We start from the raw sequence: 19,518 nt of genomic DNA on the forward strand, positions 1-19,518 counted from the left end.
TCCTGTTTCCATCCTGAGTTTCCTCAGGGCTCAGCGTTGGGGGCAGCTGTAATGTGACGGCTGCGACGGCTTGATGGCTGCAGCATCCTTTGTTTACTGATATGGCAGGTGGCATTTTTAGTTCACACAGCCCTTTGGGTCCCTTGGATGTGAACTCCTTTGGTTTCTAAGCCAGACATTTTGGGGGCTCATCTCTCTGTTGTAGGTCCCAAGGGCTGGAGAGGCTGATATGGGGCACAAACCCCTCACCCTAGGGGAGGAGCTCTGGATTTGTGAGATTCCCTCCCTATTGTGGGGCTCTGCACCAGGCATGGAGTTTTTGGTGAGACCACGTCTCTGTCTCTCCTACCTATCTCAATATGGTCCTTTTATCATTTATTGTGGATGGGGCAGTTCAGCTAGTTTTCAGTTCTTTTTCAAAGGGAATTATTCCATATGCAGCTGTAGATTTGGTGTGTCCATGGGGCAAGGTGAATTCAAGGTGAGCCTCCACCTTGGAGCACTTCCCCCCAGCCTCCCACACATGTAGTTTTAATTAAGGTAGGCACTTTATTTTCTGAATTCATGTAAAGCTGAGAATGTCTTTCTGTTGCTTTGTTATATAGAAGCTACTTTATTGGGGATGTTTATGGATTAAGACACAAAGGTTTGTCTATGTGTCTTATTTCAGTGGACATCTGGGGTGGCCAGAAGCTATGCAACCAGCCTTTTTTTCTTTTTTTGCGGTACACAGGCCTCTCACTGTTGTGGCCTCTCCCATTGCGGAGCACAGGCTCCAGATGTGCAGGCTCAGCAGCCATGGCTTACAGGCCCAGCTGCTCCGCGGCACGTGGGATCTTCCCGGACCGGGGCACGAACCCATGTCCTCTGCATTGGCAGGCGGACTCCCAACCACTGCGCCACCAGGGAAGCCCTGCAACCAGCCTTTTTAAAATCCTTGATAGGAGACCATTTGTCTGTTTGGGTGCTTGCTGTCATCCCAATCCCCACCCCAAACACACACGCTACTTTTCTTTCCAGCCCTTATGTGGGTGGATGATTTTCCATAACCTCTACCTGGAATGTGAGGAGCCTTTTTGATGTGTAAAATCAAGTGTTTTTTTTTTTTTTTCTCTATCCTATTCTGAAATGTTTCTTTAATTATCCCTTGATCACTGTTTACCTTACAAATCTTGTCAAGTACTCAAAAGCTATAATTGATACATTTTCTGACCTAATATCCATCATGTCTCTCTTCATTTTCATCTTTATCCTTTATTTAATTTACCTAGATTGTTTGTCCTTCACAGGACTGTGTATGTGTTTTTATTGTCAATTCTACTATTGTATCCAATATAGGTTTGTCATAAGGAAAATAAGTAGAATACAGTGTTCATCAAGTTAATAACTATATTTGAATAAAGTCTTTGTGCTGAGTGACATGAGAAGTACATGCTGGGCAAAGCAAGCCTGGGGAAGCTGACATTTTTCACGGATAATGTTAGAGACAGTGAACATTGACACCAAGGACGATGGGGAGATGGGTGTGTGCTTTTCTTCTAGGTTACAGCAGTATTAATCTTCACTAACTGGACTATATATACACTAATTGAATCATACTGTAGAAATAGTAGAAGGCTTAGTGAGTGCAGTCAACCTTGTATCCATGGGTTCCACATCTGTGCATACAGAGGGCTGACTATAAAAGACTTGAGCATCCATGGATTTTGGTATCACCAGGAATTGGTCCTGGAACCAGTCCCCCATGGATACTGAGGAATATTTAAGTACTTGGGTTGGGGAGTTTGATTTGTTTCTAGATGAGATACTGAGCAGTAGACTTCATTTGTGTGATCACTTAGTGCCGATATACATAATCCATTATCCACTCTTCTCTGAAGCACAATTTCATGTTGTGGAGAGTCATCCCATAATAAAAATCACAATGTAAAGGTCAACAAGTTTCCATTCCGCTATTGCAGTTTATATTTCCTTGAAGTTCTTAGCTCACCCAGCTCCATTTTTATTTCATTTTATTCTCTTTTCAGCTCGTCTTGTTTTTAATTTAATCCTATCTTTTTATCTCAGTGTCTTTTTTTAAGCTTTCTGCACATGTTTTGGAGAGTCATGTCTTTCTGGATACTACCAAACATGTTAAGGTTTTTTCTAAAATACTTTCTTGAAAATCATTTTCAGATTTGATGCCTTCTCCTGTGATTGAGGGTGATGTTCTCTTTCTCTTGTCCTCCAGTACTTCTTCATGGGTTCTGTGTTGTATGTTTTCACTCTACTCATTCTAAAATGATCCGCATAGACCCTGGGATCACCAGCAGACAGTGTATATACCACCTTCTGTCCATCTGCATTTTTAAAATCTTTTCTGCGAGGTCTCCCAATATCCAATGTCTTTCAGGCAATTTGGGGAGCTATGTTATACTGAGGTAGAATTTTGCCATCCCCTTTCTTTCTGCCTGTGCCTTTGATACTCTGGAATATCGGAGCCCATGTTAAGAACATTCAGTATGCGCTTTATACCAAAGCTGGCACTATAGGCACAGTCGCTATAACATTGTACTTGCTACGACTGTAGTTCCAGTGTGGACCACTGCCAGCCCCACTGTGATCACCCTCCATTGTTTCCTGGGAGTTAATCTCCAAGGTGATTCCTAGTAGAATAATCCTATTTTATTCTTAAAGAATGGTAAGGATTTATTATTAGTTAATGAATTTCTCCAATTCAGGGGCCAGGAATGATAAATATGAGGGTGCTGCCTAAGTTCTTTTAGGCAGGGAAAAACTTGTTTCATTTAACAAAAAGCACATGTAAGCATCATCTTTTTTTTCTCAGTTCATTTCAGTTGGTGTCTATTTGTGTGTGTATGTGTAGGGGTGGGGTATAGGCAATACCACAATAAATGTGCAAGTAACATAAAATTGGATATTAAAGTAAGCATGCTACGATGAAAAATTAAACTGAAAAGAAGGATGAAAATCCATAATCCTAGTTTCCCATTGTTATGTTGTTTAAGACATCATTAGAGTTATTTTTATGGAAAATTAATGAAAGCAGCCAGTATTGTATTTGAAATAGCTTTTAAACCACAATCCAGCAATACCTACATTTAATGCTTGAAAATCTGTATTGTTATTGTTAATCTCTAACTACCTATTCTAAAATTCAACTATAATTAAAGAAGCATACACTTAGGGACTTCGCTGATGGCGCAGTGGTTAAGAATCTGCCTGCTGGGCTTCCCTGGTGGTGCAGTGGTTGAGAGTCCGCCTGCCGATGCAGGGGACACAGGTTCGTGCCCCGGTCCAGGAGGATCCCACATGCTGCGGAGCGGCTGGGCCCGTGAGCCATGGCCGCTGAGCCTGCGCGTCTGGAGCCTGTGCTCCGCAACGGGAGAGGCCACAACAGTGAGAGGCCCGCGTACCACAGAAAAAGAATCTGCCTGCCAATGCAGGGGACATGGATTTGACCCCGGTCCAGGAAGATCCCACATGCCGAGGAGCAACTAAGGCCGTGAGCCACAACTCCTGAGCCTGCACTCTAGAGCCCATGAGCCACATCTACTGAAGCCCGCGCACCTAGAGCCTGTGCTCTGCAACAAGAGAATCCTCCGCAATGAGAAGCCCGCACACCGCAACGAAGAGTAGCCCCCGCTCACCACAACTAGGGAAAGCCCGCACACAGCAATGAAAACCCAATGCAGCCAGAAAAAAGAAGCATACACTTAAACATCTTGAAGTTGAGTAAGAGAAGAGACAATGGATATAAACTTCACCTTGTAAAGTGGTTTGCCTTTTGAGAAGAGGTTTGATCCTATAGAAAAGGCTCTGCTCACTGCTTAGCATGTGGTATATGCTTAAACTGTTTTATTTAATCCTTACAACACCTTTTAAATTATTATTTATCTCTCTGAAAAAAAATAAGGTTTAGAGAGATTAAATAACTTGGCCTGAGGAGGTACAGCTAGTAAGTACCAAAACCAGGTACTTTGAACCTAAATCTCTTTGATCCAAAGATCATATTTGTAATCACCTTTCAGCTTCCACCTCCGACTTGAGCTAAGCAGAATGAACAGAATAACGAATCTACTGGTTTAAATCTAACTGTTTTTCAGAGCTTGCATGTGATTTGGCCCCTGCTTTCCTCTCCAACTTCATTTTAGAATACACACCCCAGGCTCTGCTCCTGGACACAATGGCTTCCTTTCTGTTCCTTAAATACCACATTTGAGGGCCTTTGCATATGCCATTTCCTTTGCCTGCGGTGTTCTCCCTGGTCTCTTCCTTTCTCTGCCTCCTTCTTTCTCAGGTCTTAACCCAAAAATCATTTGTTCTGAGTCCTCTTCCAACCATGGTGTATGAAGATGGTGCTTTCCCCATTTAAAGTCCCTCCTGTCACCTGTTACTTCCTTCCTAGCATGTGACCAATCTGAAATCAATCTGCTCACTTACTTGTTATGTATCTCTCTACAGAATGTAAGCTCTCTGAGGGCAGGAACTTTCTCCCTCTTAGTTATTACAATATCTACGGAAGTTGGAACAGCACTTGACATATAATAGATGTTGAAAAAAAACAATTGAATGAAGAATGGATGGGTGACTTTGAAGTTTATATATTTGTTTTTACTTGGAAACACTGTCTTTAAATTTTTTTTGATGGGATGTATTTGAAAATATCTTTAAGAATTTTGAGTGTTCTAAATCGTGTTTAGGGATTCCCTCATGGTGCAGTGGTTAAGAATCCGCCTGCCAATGCAGGGGATGCGGGTTTGAGCCCTGGTCCGGGAAGATCCCACATGCCGTGGAGCGACTAAGCCCGTGCTCCACAGCTACTGAGCCTGCACTCTAGAGCCTGCATTCCACAACTACTGAGCTTGCGTGCCACAACTACTGAAGCGCATGCACCTAGAGCCCATGCTCCGCAACAAAGAGAAGCCACCGCAATGAGAAGCCCGTGCACTGCAACAAAGAGTAGCCCCCGCTCGCTGCAACTGGAGAAAGCTTGTGAGCAGCAATGAAGACCCAATGCAGCCAAAAATAAATAAATTATAAATAAATAAATAAATAAATCGTGTTTAAAGCTTGATCGGGACACTTAATAACATAACCACAGACCACTGCAACTTCCTGTGATAAGAGATTTCTGCTTTGGTTTTGATGTGCCCAATGTTCTCATTTAAATAACTAAACTAAACATGTGTATTAATTAGAATAGAACTCTTTAGCTAATTTTCTGCAATAGAATTATAGTGTTATAGAATTCTAACAGTTTTAGCTAGATTAGGACTTAGGATACTCTCTAGTCTAACTGAAATATTGTGGAAAGTTAAAAAGGCTTCTTCAAGGCTACACAGGTAGATCCAGGTCCAGAAACTTGGAACGGGGCCCTTTCCACTATATCAGGTCAACTCTTATTGTGTTTCTTCCACTCCCCTGCTCCCACCCATTATAGTGAATATTTTTATAGGAGCAATAGATTTTATATAGAATTTTATCAAAATAATTCTGTAAAAAAAAAAGTAGCAATATTAACCAGAGTTCTCAGTTTACCTTAAGTCCATAAGAAATGAAACAGTAACTTTTGTGCATGCCTTAAAACTGAAATCATTGCACACTGTTCCGTCAAAGGTAGTTGTAATGTAGGCACAGAGGCCTGTGGGCTGGATCTTCATACAGAAAGGGAAAGAAGTATCAGGTTCAGGATGAAATAAATCATACAAATTTTTTTTTTGTATTTTTCTACATAGTTGGCAGTTGAAACTATTGCATGTGAACCTCATATTCAGGAATCACAAATATAAAAAATTGGACTTAATAACCTATAGATTTTATGAGCAATTCTCATGCCTCAAAGGAATCCCTCATTTTTCAGAAATGTTTCTTGAAAATATAATTTGATTTACAAAACTTTATGCATATTTCTAAACAAGATAAACCTTGCCTTTATAACCTCTTAGAAGCCGAAGATTGATTTTCTAAGAAAAGAAATAAAAGAAAATAAAAAAAAACCACCAAAACCAAATTACATTGTTTTGTTCATATAAGGAGATGAAGGAAAATGAACATGTGATTCATCAATACAAATAAGATGCCCAGTGGATGAGGGCAGTGAATATATAAAGCTTCTGTGTAGCTCAAAAATAGTGTTTTTGCTAGGAAATTATTTGTGTAAAACCAGTATAATCAAGACCTGTGTTGTCTGCTTTATTCCTCCTCTTCTAAGGTCAGCAGCGAAAGTAAGTTTGTCTCACTTGCCTCCCCTGACCCCTTGCTTTTATATGGCAAAACAAACCACAGTGTAAATGACTATGAAATTTAGCTTTTCTCTGTGAATAAGAGGATGTTTATGCTGACTTGATAGAACTCCATTTCTCTTCCATTCTTTGTTCATGGAATGATCACAGCATATGGGGAAAACATTATTCATCCCCAAATGACTATGCATATAAGTCATAGAAGCATCTACTCCTAGAACTGGGAGGGACCAAGGGGTTATCTTGTCCAAAATCTTCTTGTAGAGATCAAAATGGCCTTAGAATCCTGTGCCTATGGTGATGAGGCCTTATTTGTCTTTGTGTGTCTGTATGTGCAGGAATACATGGACTCCAACAAATACATTGAACATCTGCTGACTCAACTTGAGGAGCAACACAGAAGTCTCTGGAGGTGAGTTCAATCCACATCCTCAACTAGTAGCAGCATCTATAAATTTGATCTTGATCACAGAAGCATGGAGTTGGCAAATGGTCTCTTCTACTTGGTGCCAAAAGCACCTCTGGGGGCAGAAATCAGCAGAGGCTACCTAGAGAGTTCCATTCCTTTCATTAAAGTAGAGCAGTGGTGCCAGAAGTTGTCCTTGAGTGAAGGACCTGCTGAGAACTGGGAAGGTGGTGGAAATCATAACATTTGTCAGGGTCAAGGAGCTAATTTGCTCAAGGCCATGCAGCAAACTTATATCGTAGAAACTAGGACCCAAATTCTCTGGCCCTTGCCTGCTTAAATATTATTTAAGTTTTTCTCTAATTGAAAGGTTGAACACTTCTGCTTAAAATTTCTAAATTCATATTAAAGAATATGTATTTCGGGAATGCTGTAGTATATATAGGTCTCCCATGTTTAGGTTTTTGTTCTATGTGGTGGGTCCTGATTCTAGGTAAGGAAAGGTATGTGAGAACATTTGTGCAGGTAAATTGGAAAAAGAGGCGAGTGTCATAGAAGTCATACTCCCAGGTTATTCATTCCCTGAGGCCTCTTGGGAATGGAGATTATTTTGATATTATTATCTAGGTCTTTGGGGTCCGTGTGGTCAGGGTCTTCCTAGGTGCTTGTATGGTCTCTGAATTCCATTTACTAAATTCCTATAGCTCTTGTTATCTGGAATAAATATGCTAGTGCTCAATTACATGATACCTTACATTGCACAAGAATTGTTTAATGTGATTAGCTTTGTCGCCCAGGGGTCAAAAAGCCCCTAGCGTCCTTTATTTCTCATCTCCTCATGTCACGGAAGACAGTGCTCTCTCTGTACACAGAGATATTAAGCAGGTAAGTGTGACCTAACCCTGTGGATTTCTTGTCCAACCTTATCTAAATCCATCACCCTTGGTCTCTGTACCAGCTGATGCTGCCTGTTCTACACGCACCCTTGTAACAAATCCTAATAACCTTGAAATTCATCTTCTCTGAGGAATTCTAGTTCTTGGGCGAAATGCCTGATATTTTCATTTGTTCTGCTCTTCTGTTAGTTTTCCTACTAGAAAACAGATCTGTGGTTATAGTAATAGACAATATTCTATTTCTCTACCTCGAAAAGCTGCTGGTAGGATACAACAAAAAAGTACAGTTTTCAGGTCTGCTTGCTGGTAACAGACACATCAGTTAACTTTATATAACTTGTTGCAGTATTTGTTAGATTTCTTTTTGAGAGCTCTAACCAGGTTTTCTTTTGTGAACCAGTGTGTTGTATTAATAAAACCAGCAGCAGTGTATTTATGGTTATATGCCTTTTAAATTATATTTTCTGTAGATCTACTACAATGTATGCTTAAAAGCTTATGTAACTGAGTTGTAACATTTTCTTTAAACTATTTGTATAGAATAATTTTACTCTTTTTCAAAAGAAAAAATGCACAGGTGATGAATACCATCTTGATGAAAGAAATTAGAGTTTAATTTGGTCAGTGTGTCTTATACACATCATTGAAGAGGAATTATAGTTTCACAGGTTTTTGAACCAAAAAACCTGCATGGAAAAGAATACTTTCCTGCTTTCTTAAGGTAGTTAATAAAAACCTTTGGTTTCCTCTGATACGATTAAATTAAAATCTCATTTCAGGTGCAAACATAACCTAACATAAAGTAAGAGCTCAGAATTTTGCGGGCAGTCACTTCCATTTTCCTTCCAAGTACGATTACTGCTGGTGAAGAAGCAAAGCTTTTTATATAGTGTCAGAGGATCTAATAAAAAAGCTTCATTTGAATAACAATAAAGGGCAATGATTCCATTTGAATAGTCGGAATAACTACCAGTGAGAAAATGGAAAGAGTAGTATTGAAAAGAAAATGAAAACCAATAATAGCAGATTTACATACTATTTATTGAATCATGAAATTATACTTGATTATATTTTGCAAACAGATCTTGACTGACTTACAGTGATGGGCTTTCTGATGGTGATTACAATATCACAACGGCAACTATAGCCAAACGTTTTATGGTGAACGATTTGTGAGTGACAGTGAGCAGTGGGGATCTTTTTTTGCTGCTTTTGATTGAATAGTTAAAATGCTTTCTTGAGTTGGGGTAGACTCTATGCTGTGTCGAGCATCATGGGAAAGGCATGTCATGTACATAAGCACAGCTAACGTGTCTGAAGTTAAACAGGCATTCCCATAACTCAGTATACGCTTCTTCTGATTTTTATTATGCCTTTAATTTGTAGCTGTTACAAATTTCATGGAATAGGTTACTTGTCATTGCTGCTGATATTAACTAGTGGTCTTCCATTTATACTTAAGCTAACTCAAGTATAGGTTAAAAGAAACTTAAAAGAAAAAATTGAATATTTCGATCTTCCAACAGTAATAGTAGCCAGCATTAATTTATGGCCACAGTCTCTGAGGACTGATCAAAACATGGTAAACACATGTCATACTGTTATTGCCTCTTGCTTAATGATAAAAGAATTGGACAAATGGTAGAAGATTGGGTCTAAGAATTAAAAGTCTTTTTTTCGTGGAGGAATCTCCTAGCCTTTAATAGGCTTTAGTCACTTTTTATAGCATAACCATGTGCTGTGACACAAATATATTGCTGTAATCATGCTCTCAAGATAACTGGTTATTTCGGCGTCCTGTTTAGTATTCTACTGAAATAGACCTATAATCTATCTCTGGGTTTTCAAATTGCAAAGGAATTTGTGGAGTTCAAATATAGCTGTCTGGCAAAGAGCATTTAGCCCAACTATGTTTTGATACAAGCAGAAAAAAATTTCTGTGAATTCATCTGAAGAAGAGGGTGGAATCAGGATCTAGAACCTAGTCTAAGACTTGGGTACAAGTCTGGGTGGGTTTAATTTGCTCTGCCTCTCCCTGCTTGATGAGGAAAAAATAAACACACCCAGTGACAACTTGTTTACTAGTCAATGTTGAAATGTGATCATACATTTCTGTACATTTATTTCTTTAAATGAGGAAAGTTAAGATTAGGAGGAAAACGCTCTTCTGTACTTAATGATTTTTGTGTCATCTGTTACTATTTCCATTTGGCTAAATATATCTGTGACTGACAAGAAAGGGTGTGAGAAAACAACTGCTGAGAATGTCTTTCTGCTATTTGACAGAAATCTTTATCCATTTGCAGCCTCAGATTAAGAGTTTAGAACATAGACAGTTGGAAAAGACAAATTGAATTCATGAATATTTATGGTGTTAATTACTCTTTCATGTCACATACGTGAAAGTATGTATGACAAATAGAAGCAGCATAACAGTATAGAAATGGAAATAAGACTGGATTGGAGGTTTTGGAGACATGGACTCTGGTTCTGGACCATCCAAACTGGCTACTGGGTAACACCTCTGAGACTGAGTTTCCTTAGCTCTAAAAAGAAGCTATCAATATAGCTAGTATTTAAGACAGCTGAGCACTGAGATTACATGAAGCATAGACGCAAGAGGGAGGAGACATGGGGATATATGTGTATGTATAGCTGATTCACTTTGTTATAAAGCAGAAACTAACACACCATTGTAAAGCAATTGTACTCTAATAAAGGTGTTAAAAAAAAAGGCATTACCTATATATGACATGTACAGATAGGTATAATCTTATTTTTCTAGAATAATTATACAGCTGGATCCTTATGTAGCATTTAATACATGTCATGGAAAGCTTCAAAGAACGGGGGTAGAAGTGACTAATATAACAGATACCTAAGAGCTTGCCAGTGATTGAACCAGATAATGTCAAAGCATTCATTTCAGATTTTCATAGCTTGAATTGCAGACAGAGTTATCAATAGCCAGTAAGTAAGTGAAGAATAAGTAGGTTTGCAAGGCCAAAATTAAATGACACGATCTGGTGAATGCACAGTGCCAGTTGCCAACCTGCAGATGCCAGATCGAAGTTTCATTTGAACAAGCTATGTTTAGGCTAGGGTTTCTCAGGCAGGGCACTGTTGACATTTGGGGCCAGATTACACTTAATCATGGAGGTTGGGTTGTCCTGTGCGTTATAAGGTGTTTAGCATCATCCCTAGCCTCTACCCACTACATGCCAGTACCATCCCCCATTGTGACAACCAAAAATGTCTCCGGATATTTTCCAAATGCTTCCTAGTGGCAACATCCTCTCCTCTCCCTGGTAAGAGCCAGTGATCTAAACAGTCATCTGCATAAGCATTTTTCTAAGCATATCCCAAGAAACACTAGTATAGTATGGTATGGATATTTTAAGAAAAATAAAGGTATTCTGTGGTCAGATTTGAGGTATACTAGGTAAAACCAAGCTTTAAGATTTTATTTTAATTGTAGAACTATTCAGAGCCATTTATATTGCTAATATGTGATAAGCATATCGAATATAGACTATAGAATATAATTTTGACTTAAAAAAATTCCCAAATCCTATCTTTCTTGGAGCATCTACTCTGACTAAAGGTCTAAGGAACATATTTTGGGAAATGGTGATCTATCTAGTTTGGTAGCCAAATATACAAAAACATAGCTGGTACCTCTTTCTTCATCCTTCTCCCCTTACTTCACAGGTACTAGGATGGGTGACTTGTAGAAGAGCAGCAAATAGTCTGGGTTGTTGTTGAAAGGGGAAAGTAGATGCGTCGGAAAGCCAGTCCCAAGTTCATTACCATTTTTCTGAGGGGCAACTAGAGCCTCAATACCAAATTCCAAGAATCTGAAGAACCGTTGATTACAAGCTATGTTTGCCCTGGTAAACCAGTTAACTCCTGCTTCCCGAGGGTAGAAATGGTGGTTCCCTACATCACCAAGAGGAGTTTAATTGACAAGCGTATATAGTTCTCTAGGTGCAATAAGAGTCCCTAAGGCCTATCCCTTCCAACAATAAAATGATAGTTTCAGTGTATCCCAAATTCTTCAAAATAGACTTTTGCATTCTGGCTTATTTGTGATTCTTAACCTAAGGAGAGAGAGAGAAAAAAAACTGGACAAAAACTTTGTTTTCCTTCCCACCATGATTCAAAATGCTGCTTATCTAAGTAGAGTGAACACTGCAATAAAATGATCCACATTCCAAATACCCTTTCGTGTTCTCCATCATTTGACATATGTATACATTTTAGGGTGGAGATCATTGGCACCAGTGCCTCAAGTTTCCTTCAGCAGTAGTCTTAGTTTTGGTAAAATGTGAGTGACATTAAAACTGCTTACTGAGAGGCTACATGCTATCATTCTGTCTCGGGGAAAAGAAGATCCTTTGCTAACACGTTCTATAGAAATTGTCTTGTAGTTGTAAAATAGAGTTAAGAGGCAAAAGCACACATGGCCTGAGAAAAGTCAAGCCCAGAGCCTCTTGGAGATTTACCTTCTGTGTATCTTGGTTCTTAGAATCGAATTGTCCAGGCATCTTAAGAATTAGCATGTCTCTATCCTCGAGGGGTTAATTTACATAGACTAAAGTGATGCTGAGTATTAAACAGGTTACCTTTGCTAAAACATAGACTTCCACTGGGAGATCTTAATTGGCAACAAATAAAATTGCTCTGCATGAATTCTTAATGGTGGACACCAAATAAAATAAGAACTGTGATTTGTTTTTTACATCCCTTCAAGAGAAAAAGAGGCTATCTCTGGGGGATAGACTGTGTAGCAGACAAAGAGCTCAGCGCTCTCTGCTAGCAATAAAAGCGAAACCCCATGCTACGCCAACAGAGCAACAGTGCACGGTTTCCCACCTCTGCATCCCTGTCTCAGTCTGCTGAGGTCGAAGGAGACCAGGGCTAGCAAGCTTTACATTTTCTTCCCCTCCTCTCAATCCTTGGGCTGGATTTCTAAACCATAGCTGCTTTCTCGGGGCAAGTGCAAGCGTCAGGGCCACCCTGGAAACCCATCAATGTCACTTCTCAATTACCCACCAGGGGTTGTTCCAGAGAGGCAGACAGTCCCAGACCCCTGCCAAGATAAGAGTCTTGCCTCTCAGTCATGCCCTCTGCCCAGCACAAGGGAGAATAAATCAGGGCTCTGGAAATTGGGTATTGCCACATACTTCAGTGGTGATGTCACCCCTGGACGGTGGTGGGGAAGGCTGTGGGCTGAGATGTATCCCCAAGGATTCTTATTATAGATGGATGGTGCTGCTTTAGATGAACAAGGGAGCATGTAGCCTTCTCATAGCTCTGAAGCCCTGGGTGAAGTAACATCTTTATCTTTAAGTAAAGATGTAACATCTTTATCTGACTTTTGTTCAGTAACAGAAGGGGCTAACAGAACTAAATCCAGAAAGGTATCTGGATTGACCGAATTGGAAGATCACCCAGGTTCATATTTGACCTTTAACTTTAGGATTGATCAACATTATAATTTATTTAGGTGACCGGTATGTGATCTGCATGTTTATCTACTTAAGGAGTTGCCCAGTATTTGAACTCAAGTCATCCGAGGCAAGGAGACACCAAAAATGCCAGAGTGAAACTCTACACTGACTTTATATGTATATGATTTCCTGTCTCTTACAAAATCTGTCCACCCTTTAAACTAAAGGGCCATGTTAATCTATCAGAGAATATATATTTAGGCCCCAACCAAATAAGTGTACAAAATAGACTCTTTAAAACCTTATGGGGGGCTTCCCTCGTGGCGCAGTTGTTGAGAGTCCGCCTGCCGATGCAGGGGACACGGGTTCGTGCCCCGGTCCGGGAAGATCCCACATGCCGCGGAGCAGCTGGGCCCGTGAGCCATGGCCGCCGAGCCTGTGTGTCTGGAGCCTGTGCTCTGCAACGGGAGAGGCCACAACAGTGAGAGGCCCGCGTACCGCAAAAAAAAAAAAAGAATCCACCTGCCAACGCAGGGGACACAGGTTCGAGCCCTGGTCCGGGAAGATCCCACATGCCGCGGAGTGGCTGGGCCTGTGAGCCATGGCCGCTGAGCCTGCGCGTCCGGAGCCTGTGCTCCGCAAGGGGAGAGGCCACAGCAGTGAGAGGCCCGTGTACCGCAAAAAAACAAAAAACAAAAAAACAGAACACCTTATGGGTTTTATCTTTGCCTCTTCACTACAAATCTTGTTTGAAAGAAAAATTCACATACATTTATCAAGACTGTTCTACCCCAGGCTGAGTGGAGGAATCTATAAAACACATTTTAGGAGACTGTCCTTCAAAAGGCCAAAGGTTTCCCTAAGGAGCTGGTGGTTTGATCTGAGTCCTGTGTAGGAGCAGGTCTGGTGGAGTGAGGGGAGATGAAGAATTGGTTATTGGATAGATTGAACTTGGACTGCCTTTGAGACTTTTGTGTATAACTATATGTTAAGATGATGAGAACTTCAGGTTTACAGCTGTTTATATTTAATAAATAAAACACAGTATAGATAGAGGCATTAGATGAACCCACAAAGATATAAAACTGCCCTCTGCTGTAACTGGGGAAACATCCCCACATTAAAGACGGATTTATTGCAACCGTGGGAAGCTTAAGTTGAGTAATGTTGTACAAATAGGTCCATAGATGATCAGAAGATAATTCTAGTTTAAATAGGTTTGTGTTCCTCAAGAAACACTCTTAAAGTGCCACAAAATATTTCAACATCAATAGGATGTAGGGGTGACCCAGAGAAATTCACCACTATGTAATCTGAAAAAATTTGGCTTAAACACATATGTTATTTCTAGATCCATGCTTATCTTAATATGACAGCCGGAACCTAATGTGATTTATTTATATGAAATTAAAATAAAGAGCCTCAAGCAAAAGGCATTTTGTAGATTTATCGGGGGGTAATAAAGATCACAAATATTCCCTACTAAGTTGAAAGAAGAAAAACTCCAGCAGGCAAAAATATAAATGACCTGCTTGACATAAACGCATGTGTTGACAGTGAAGTACACCCACAGTAAGGAGTGATAAAGTGCCTTTTTTTTTTTTTTAACTGGAAGGAGGAATGAAATGGGTAATTTACCATGGATGTCTATTTAATTTTAATTTTAATGGGAAAAAAATCACCAACTTGTTAGTGCATGAGCATACTTGTGATTTTTTTTCCCCCTAAGGGATTGATTGTTAGGATATAACTCTACATTTCTCTCTATATGGGTAACTCTGGAGTTTACAGTAGTAAATTTATTTATTTGTTTGTTTGTTTGTTTATTGATTGATTGATTGATTGCTTACCTCCCATTCTTTTTGCACCTTCTGTATTCAGAGGCCTGGGAGGGAATTTTAGAACCCCACCTCCATCCTTCCATTCCGGGGAGAGATGTTGGAGCCTCTGTGAAATGAGAAAATACAAACTGCATTTTTTTCCCCTCTAAGACTTTCACTGTAGTACATTTTGTGTTTTTGTATTACAAATTAGACTTCATAAATAATCCAGCAAAGAGTCCGGGATGGAGAGGTTCCCTGGAATCAAAGGATCCAGAATAGGATGAAATTGTACAGTAGTTGGGAGAAACACCCTCTAGCTTTCTCAAGGCAGAGGAAACTTCTAAGAAGGCAAGTGTCAGTTGCAGAGTTGGTTGAGGTTGGCAACCTATGGCTGGTTCCATGGCTCAGGAACCTTCACAAGGTTGCTTTAGGAGAACCTGGCTTACTTGATGCTCAGTATCTACACTCGTTGATTAAATATTGTATATGAACTCTCTACAGAGATCAACCTAGATTTTCACCAAATGTAAGTCTGCCTGAGAGAGAAAGTTAAAGCCACTGCAGATCTCAACTCTGTACTGCTCCATTAGTACTAGATTTTACAAGTAGGGGACATCTCTCACTTAGACCCTAGGGATGCTCTGGTTCTTGCTCCAACCCTCCCCAATGCCCCCTACACACACACACCAATTAATGAAAACTTCACTTCCACAGACTATTCCAAAATGTAACAGCAGCTCTATCCATACCCTCAATGACCTCTATACCAGTTCCAACCATGTGGCTCTCAATCACACACTGTCTTATTTTTTCATGACAGGGGTTTTCTTCCCCTAAGGTCTTTGAGTTGTAGAGCCAATCTTCTGGTACCTCACCTCTCTCATAGTGCTTAGCATAAGACATACAAAACAACATCAAGCGTAACACTTCACTTACTTTGAAAGCATAGAGACAATTGGAAGTATGTTGCGGTATGCGGGCCTCTCACTGTTGTGGCCTCTCCCATTGCGGAGCACAGGCTCCGGACGCGTAGGCTCAGCGGCCACGGCTCACGGGCCCAGCCACTCCGCGGCATATGGGATCTTCCCGGACCGGGGCACGAACCCGTGTGCCCTGCATCGGCAGGCAGACTCTCAACCACTGCGCCACCAGGGAAGCCCTGTTTTAGTCATCTTTGTACCTAAGTGACTTAGCATGTTATTGATCCTCCAAACACTTTCCTTGGGCCATTGAAGGAATTGATGATGATTCAAGAAGAGAAATTACTAACAGCTCATGTGTTTATTAGGGACAAGCCTGCCTTAACTGGTAAGTCCATTGCAAGAGAAAGGTCAAGCAAGTATAGCAAAAAGTCCTTTGTCTCAGTGGTGTGCCAGTGCTAAAGGGGATCCACAGTTTCAAGATAGTTACTCTTAGAAAGTTAAAGATGGGACACTTAATGAAGATGCGAATGTGTTGTAATGATTTATAAAGCTAGGAAGAATGCTTGCTTCACCAGACTTTTATTTTATGCTTTTTTCAAAATTCAATCCTAAAGTAAGAAGTTTTGAGGCATGTCCTGTCTGCATGATGGGTCACTGCACATCATAGGACAGGCTTCAACCAGTAACAGTAATCAAATATGTATTTCTGTCCCCAGTTTTACTCCCATTATCTACCAATTATATCTTGGGCTGCAAACAACCTTGTTAACAGAAGCAATGAAAGAACATCTCATAATTTTGAAAGAAAGGGGTTGAGAGACTGTGGGAAGGTAAAAAAAAATGCATGATAAAAATCCAGGCCTAAAATATTAAATTTATCACCTTGGATAAAGTGAGTTGGAGAAAAATTGTAGACACATAGATCAGGTTACTTTTAATAACAGAATCGATAACAGATACACACTACTATATATAAATGAGGTAAACAACAAGGACCTACTGTACAGCACAGGGAACTATACTCAGTATCTTGTAATAACCTATAATGGAAAAGAATCTGAAAAAGAATATGTATATATTTGAATCACTTTGCTGTACCCCAGTAACTAACATAACATTGTAAAGCAATTATACTTCAATTAAAAAAATTTAAAAACAGAATTGGGGCTTGACCTGAAAGTCTATAAAGTGGGTACTTGCAGAGAAAATCTTAGAATTTTGTTAAGATGGACACACACTTGAAGTCAAGGGCGTTCAGCATAAATAACAATGACATGGGCTGCCAAACAGAAGGCAAGTGTTCAAAGGATTAGTGGCATGGAAGACAGTGGGGGAAAATAGGTGAAAAAAGAGAACAACCAACAACTAAAAGTAAATTATCATTTTTATTAGCTAAGTGCTTTAGGTAACAAAATAAGGGGCACATTTTCTCTTTATCTCTTAAAATGTTACAGACATCCACTCTAGTCCAGCTGGGGCAGTATTTGGTGGCACACTACTATAATTAGGGTCTCTGTTCTGATTGCTTGGTGCCTGTGCTGTCCTGCTGCTAAGTTTTACAAATACCATCCCTGGTTCCTTCTCTGTGATGTGAAGTTCAGGTCCAGATTCCGCCACTCACTGTGTGGTCCTGGGAAAGTCCTTTCAGCATTCAGAGCCTTGCTTTCCCGTTGGTAACAAGACAGGGTTAATATAAGTGGTTTTAGCAGTACTTTCTTTAGGATTAACAATCTGTAATTCTTACCAATTACCTTGTAGGCCAAGGGTTGGGTGATGAAGGTAGATGTGATAGATACATAGAATTACTGAGAGTTGAAGGTGACAGTTTCCCTTCTCGAAAGAAGGCAGAAAATTACTTTTATACACCTGGTTTTCTTTCATTTCTAACTCTTGCACTGTGTCTTGGCACTGAACCTTCCAGAGGTAATAAAACAGCATGCTGGCAGACCCAGAGCACCAGAGCAGGGTCAGAGTCTATGACCACTTTCAAAAGGTTTTGCAGGAAATTGTTGTATTGAATAATGTTTAAGTTTCCACAGAAGTTATGAGCACAGCATGTTGAAAAAAAAAAAAACCAGTCAATTGCACATTATTAGAAAAAAAAAAAAAAAAGAAGAAAGCCACTCTGGGGTTACGGTCCCTATTAAGGGAAACTGCATTGTCTTATGAGCTGTCTTCAGTGTTCCCTGGAGATTCACAGACTCACTGGCTAATTGAAAGCCAACATGTGTATTTACCTGGATTTATTCATTTTTATTATCTAATTGATTTTCCTGTATCTTGGCTTTGGAAATAAAGATAGGAATGGGGTCAATTACAGAAGACCAGTCTAAAAGAGAAATTCTTTGGATCAGATACACAGTTTAGGACTTTGGCCTTTGGAACCATTTGTTAACAAGATAATATAATTTAAAATGTACCAAAAGTTGTATCTATCCAAAAATACCTCTCCCACTGGACTGCCTGGAATTCTCATGCTTGGTATAAAGGAAATTGGGTGTCCAGAAAATCACCTCTGAAGTCTATACTTGCCACCTGAGGGGAGTTCTAGGATTACTCTCTTAGCTCCTGGTAGTATCTTACCAAGGATTAGTTTGCCAAATTAGAGACCTGTGGATATCTGAGTCCTGGAAAATTTTTTAGCAGAGTTAAGCAAAGCATATTTAGAATGGAAGAAAGTCCTAGTGGAAATTTTACAGTACAAATCTAAATATTTCTATTTCTTGCCACACATGTCCCTACCAATGCTGACCTTCTTTATTACTGATTATTCCTACACACACATTCCCTCATCGTCAGTGTCTGTTCCAGACAGATAAATCCTACCCATCCTTCAAGATACAGCCTAGGTAGGTCCTCCTAATCTACAACTCATCACATAGATTCCCCAGCCTGCCTGGGCTCCATTTTTTTTTAATCCACCATGAATTTGAGACTGTATCACATTTGTCCACATAATGGTTTACATCTTGCAAAAACTCCAGAATTATCCCATGTACCTCAGTTTTGATTCTACAGATATTTTCAGCACCTGGCCTTCCACTTCTGTTATGTATCAAATGATGGCTAAGCATAGGGTTGAACATGACAGGTGTTCAGCTAACACATACTAGCTGACTTTCTTTAACAGGGAAATTAAAAGTTCTACTCAGTTCTCTTGCTGATAATACTGTATCAAGACTACTTTTTTTTTTTTTTTTTTTTGCGGTACGCGGGCCTCTCACTGTTGTGGCCTCTCCCGTTGTGGAGCACAAGCTCCGGACGCGCAGGCTCAGCGGCCATGGCTCACGGGCCCAGCCGCTCCGTGGCATGTGGGATCCTCCTGGACCGGGGCACGAACCCATGTCCCCTGCATCGGCAGGCGGACTCTCAACCACTGCGCCACCAGAGAAGCCCAAGAGTACTTATTTTAGATGTCAGTTAATGATATTATAAACCAGAGAGTATCCAGAAGGTCCATGACTAAAATGGTATGAGGTGCTGAATACTAAATTAATAATGGTGAAAGGAATTGAAGGTATTTAGTTTGACACATAGAAAACTAAGGGATAGACCTATATAACTACCATATGACCCAGCAATTCCACTCCTGGGTATATATCAAAAAAAAAACCCCAAAACACTAATTCAAAAAGATACATGTACCCCAATATTCATAGCAGAATTATTTACATGGAAGCAACCTTAGTGTCCATCAGCAGATAAATGGGTAAAGAAGATGTGATACACACACACACACACACACACACACACACACACACACACACACACA

At 40.1% G+C, this 19,518-nt stretch overlaps 1 protein-coding gene across 8 annotated transcripts in view; it reads left to right on the top strand.

Annotated features, from left to right (window-relative positions):
• Positions 1 to 19,518, top strand: part of NCKAP5 (NCK associated protein 5) — a 1,052,051-nt gene that overhangs the window by 389,098 nt on the left and 643,435 nt on the right. For 7 of the 8 annotated variants that reach the window (XR_003793798.1, XM_029224397.1, XM_029224398.1 and 4 more), the window contains one exon: positions 6,584 to 6,657. Coding sequence is in view for 5 of the 8 variants with exons in the window: in XM_029224397.1 (XP_029080230.1) it covers positions 6,584 to 6,657 (74 nt within the window). In the remaining 3 variants the exon portion in view is untranslated. Of the gene's footprint in view, positions 1 to 6,583; positions 6,658 to 19,518 lie in introns of those variants that run through there. The other variant, XM_029224406.1, reaches the window with a different exon arrangement.

Source organism: Monodon monoceros, unplaced genomic scaffold (assembly GCF_005190385.1).
Source record: "Monodon monoceros isolate NGI ecotype Baffin Bay Population unplaced genomic scaffold, NGI_Narwhal_1 Super_Scaffold_16, whole genome shotgun sequence".
NCBI classification, from domain to species: Eukaryota; Metazoa; Chordata; class Mammalia; order Artiodactyla; family Monodontidae; genus Monodon; species Monodon monoceros.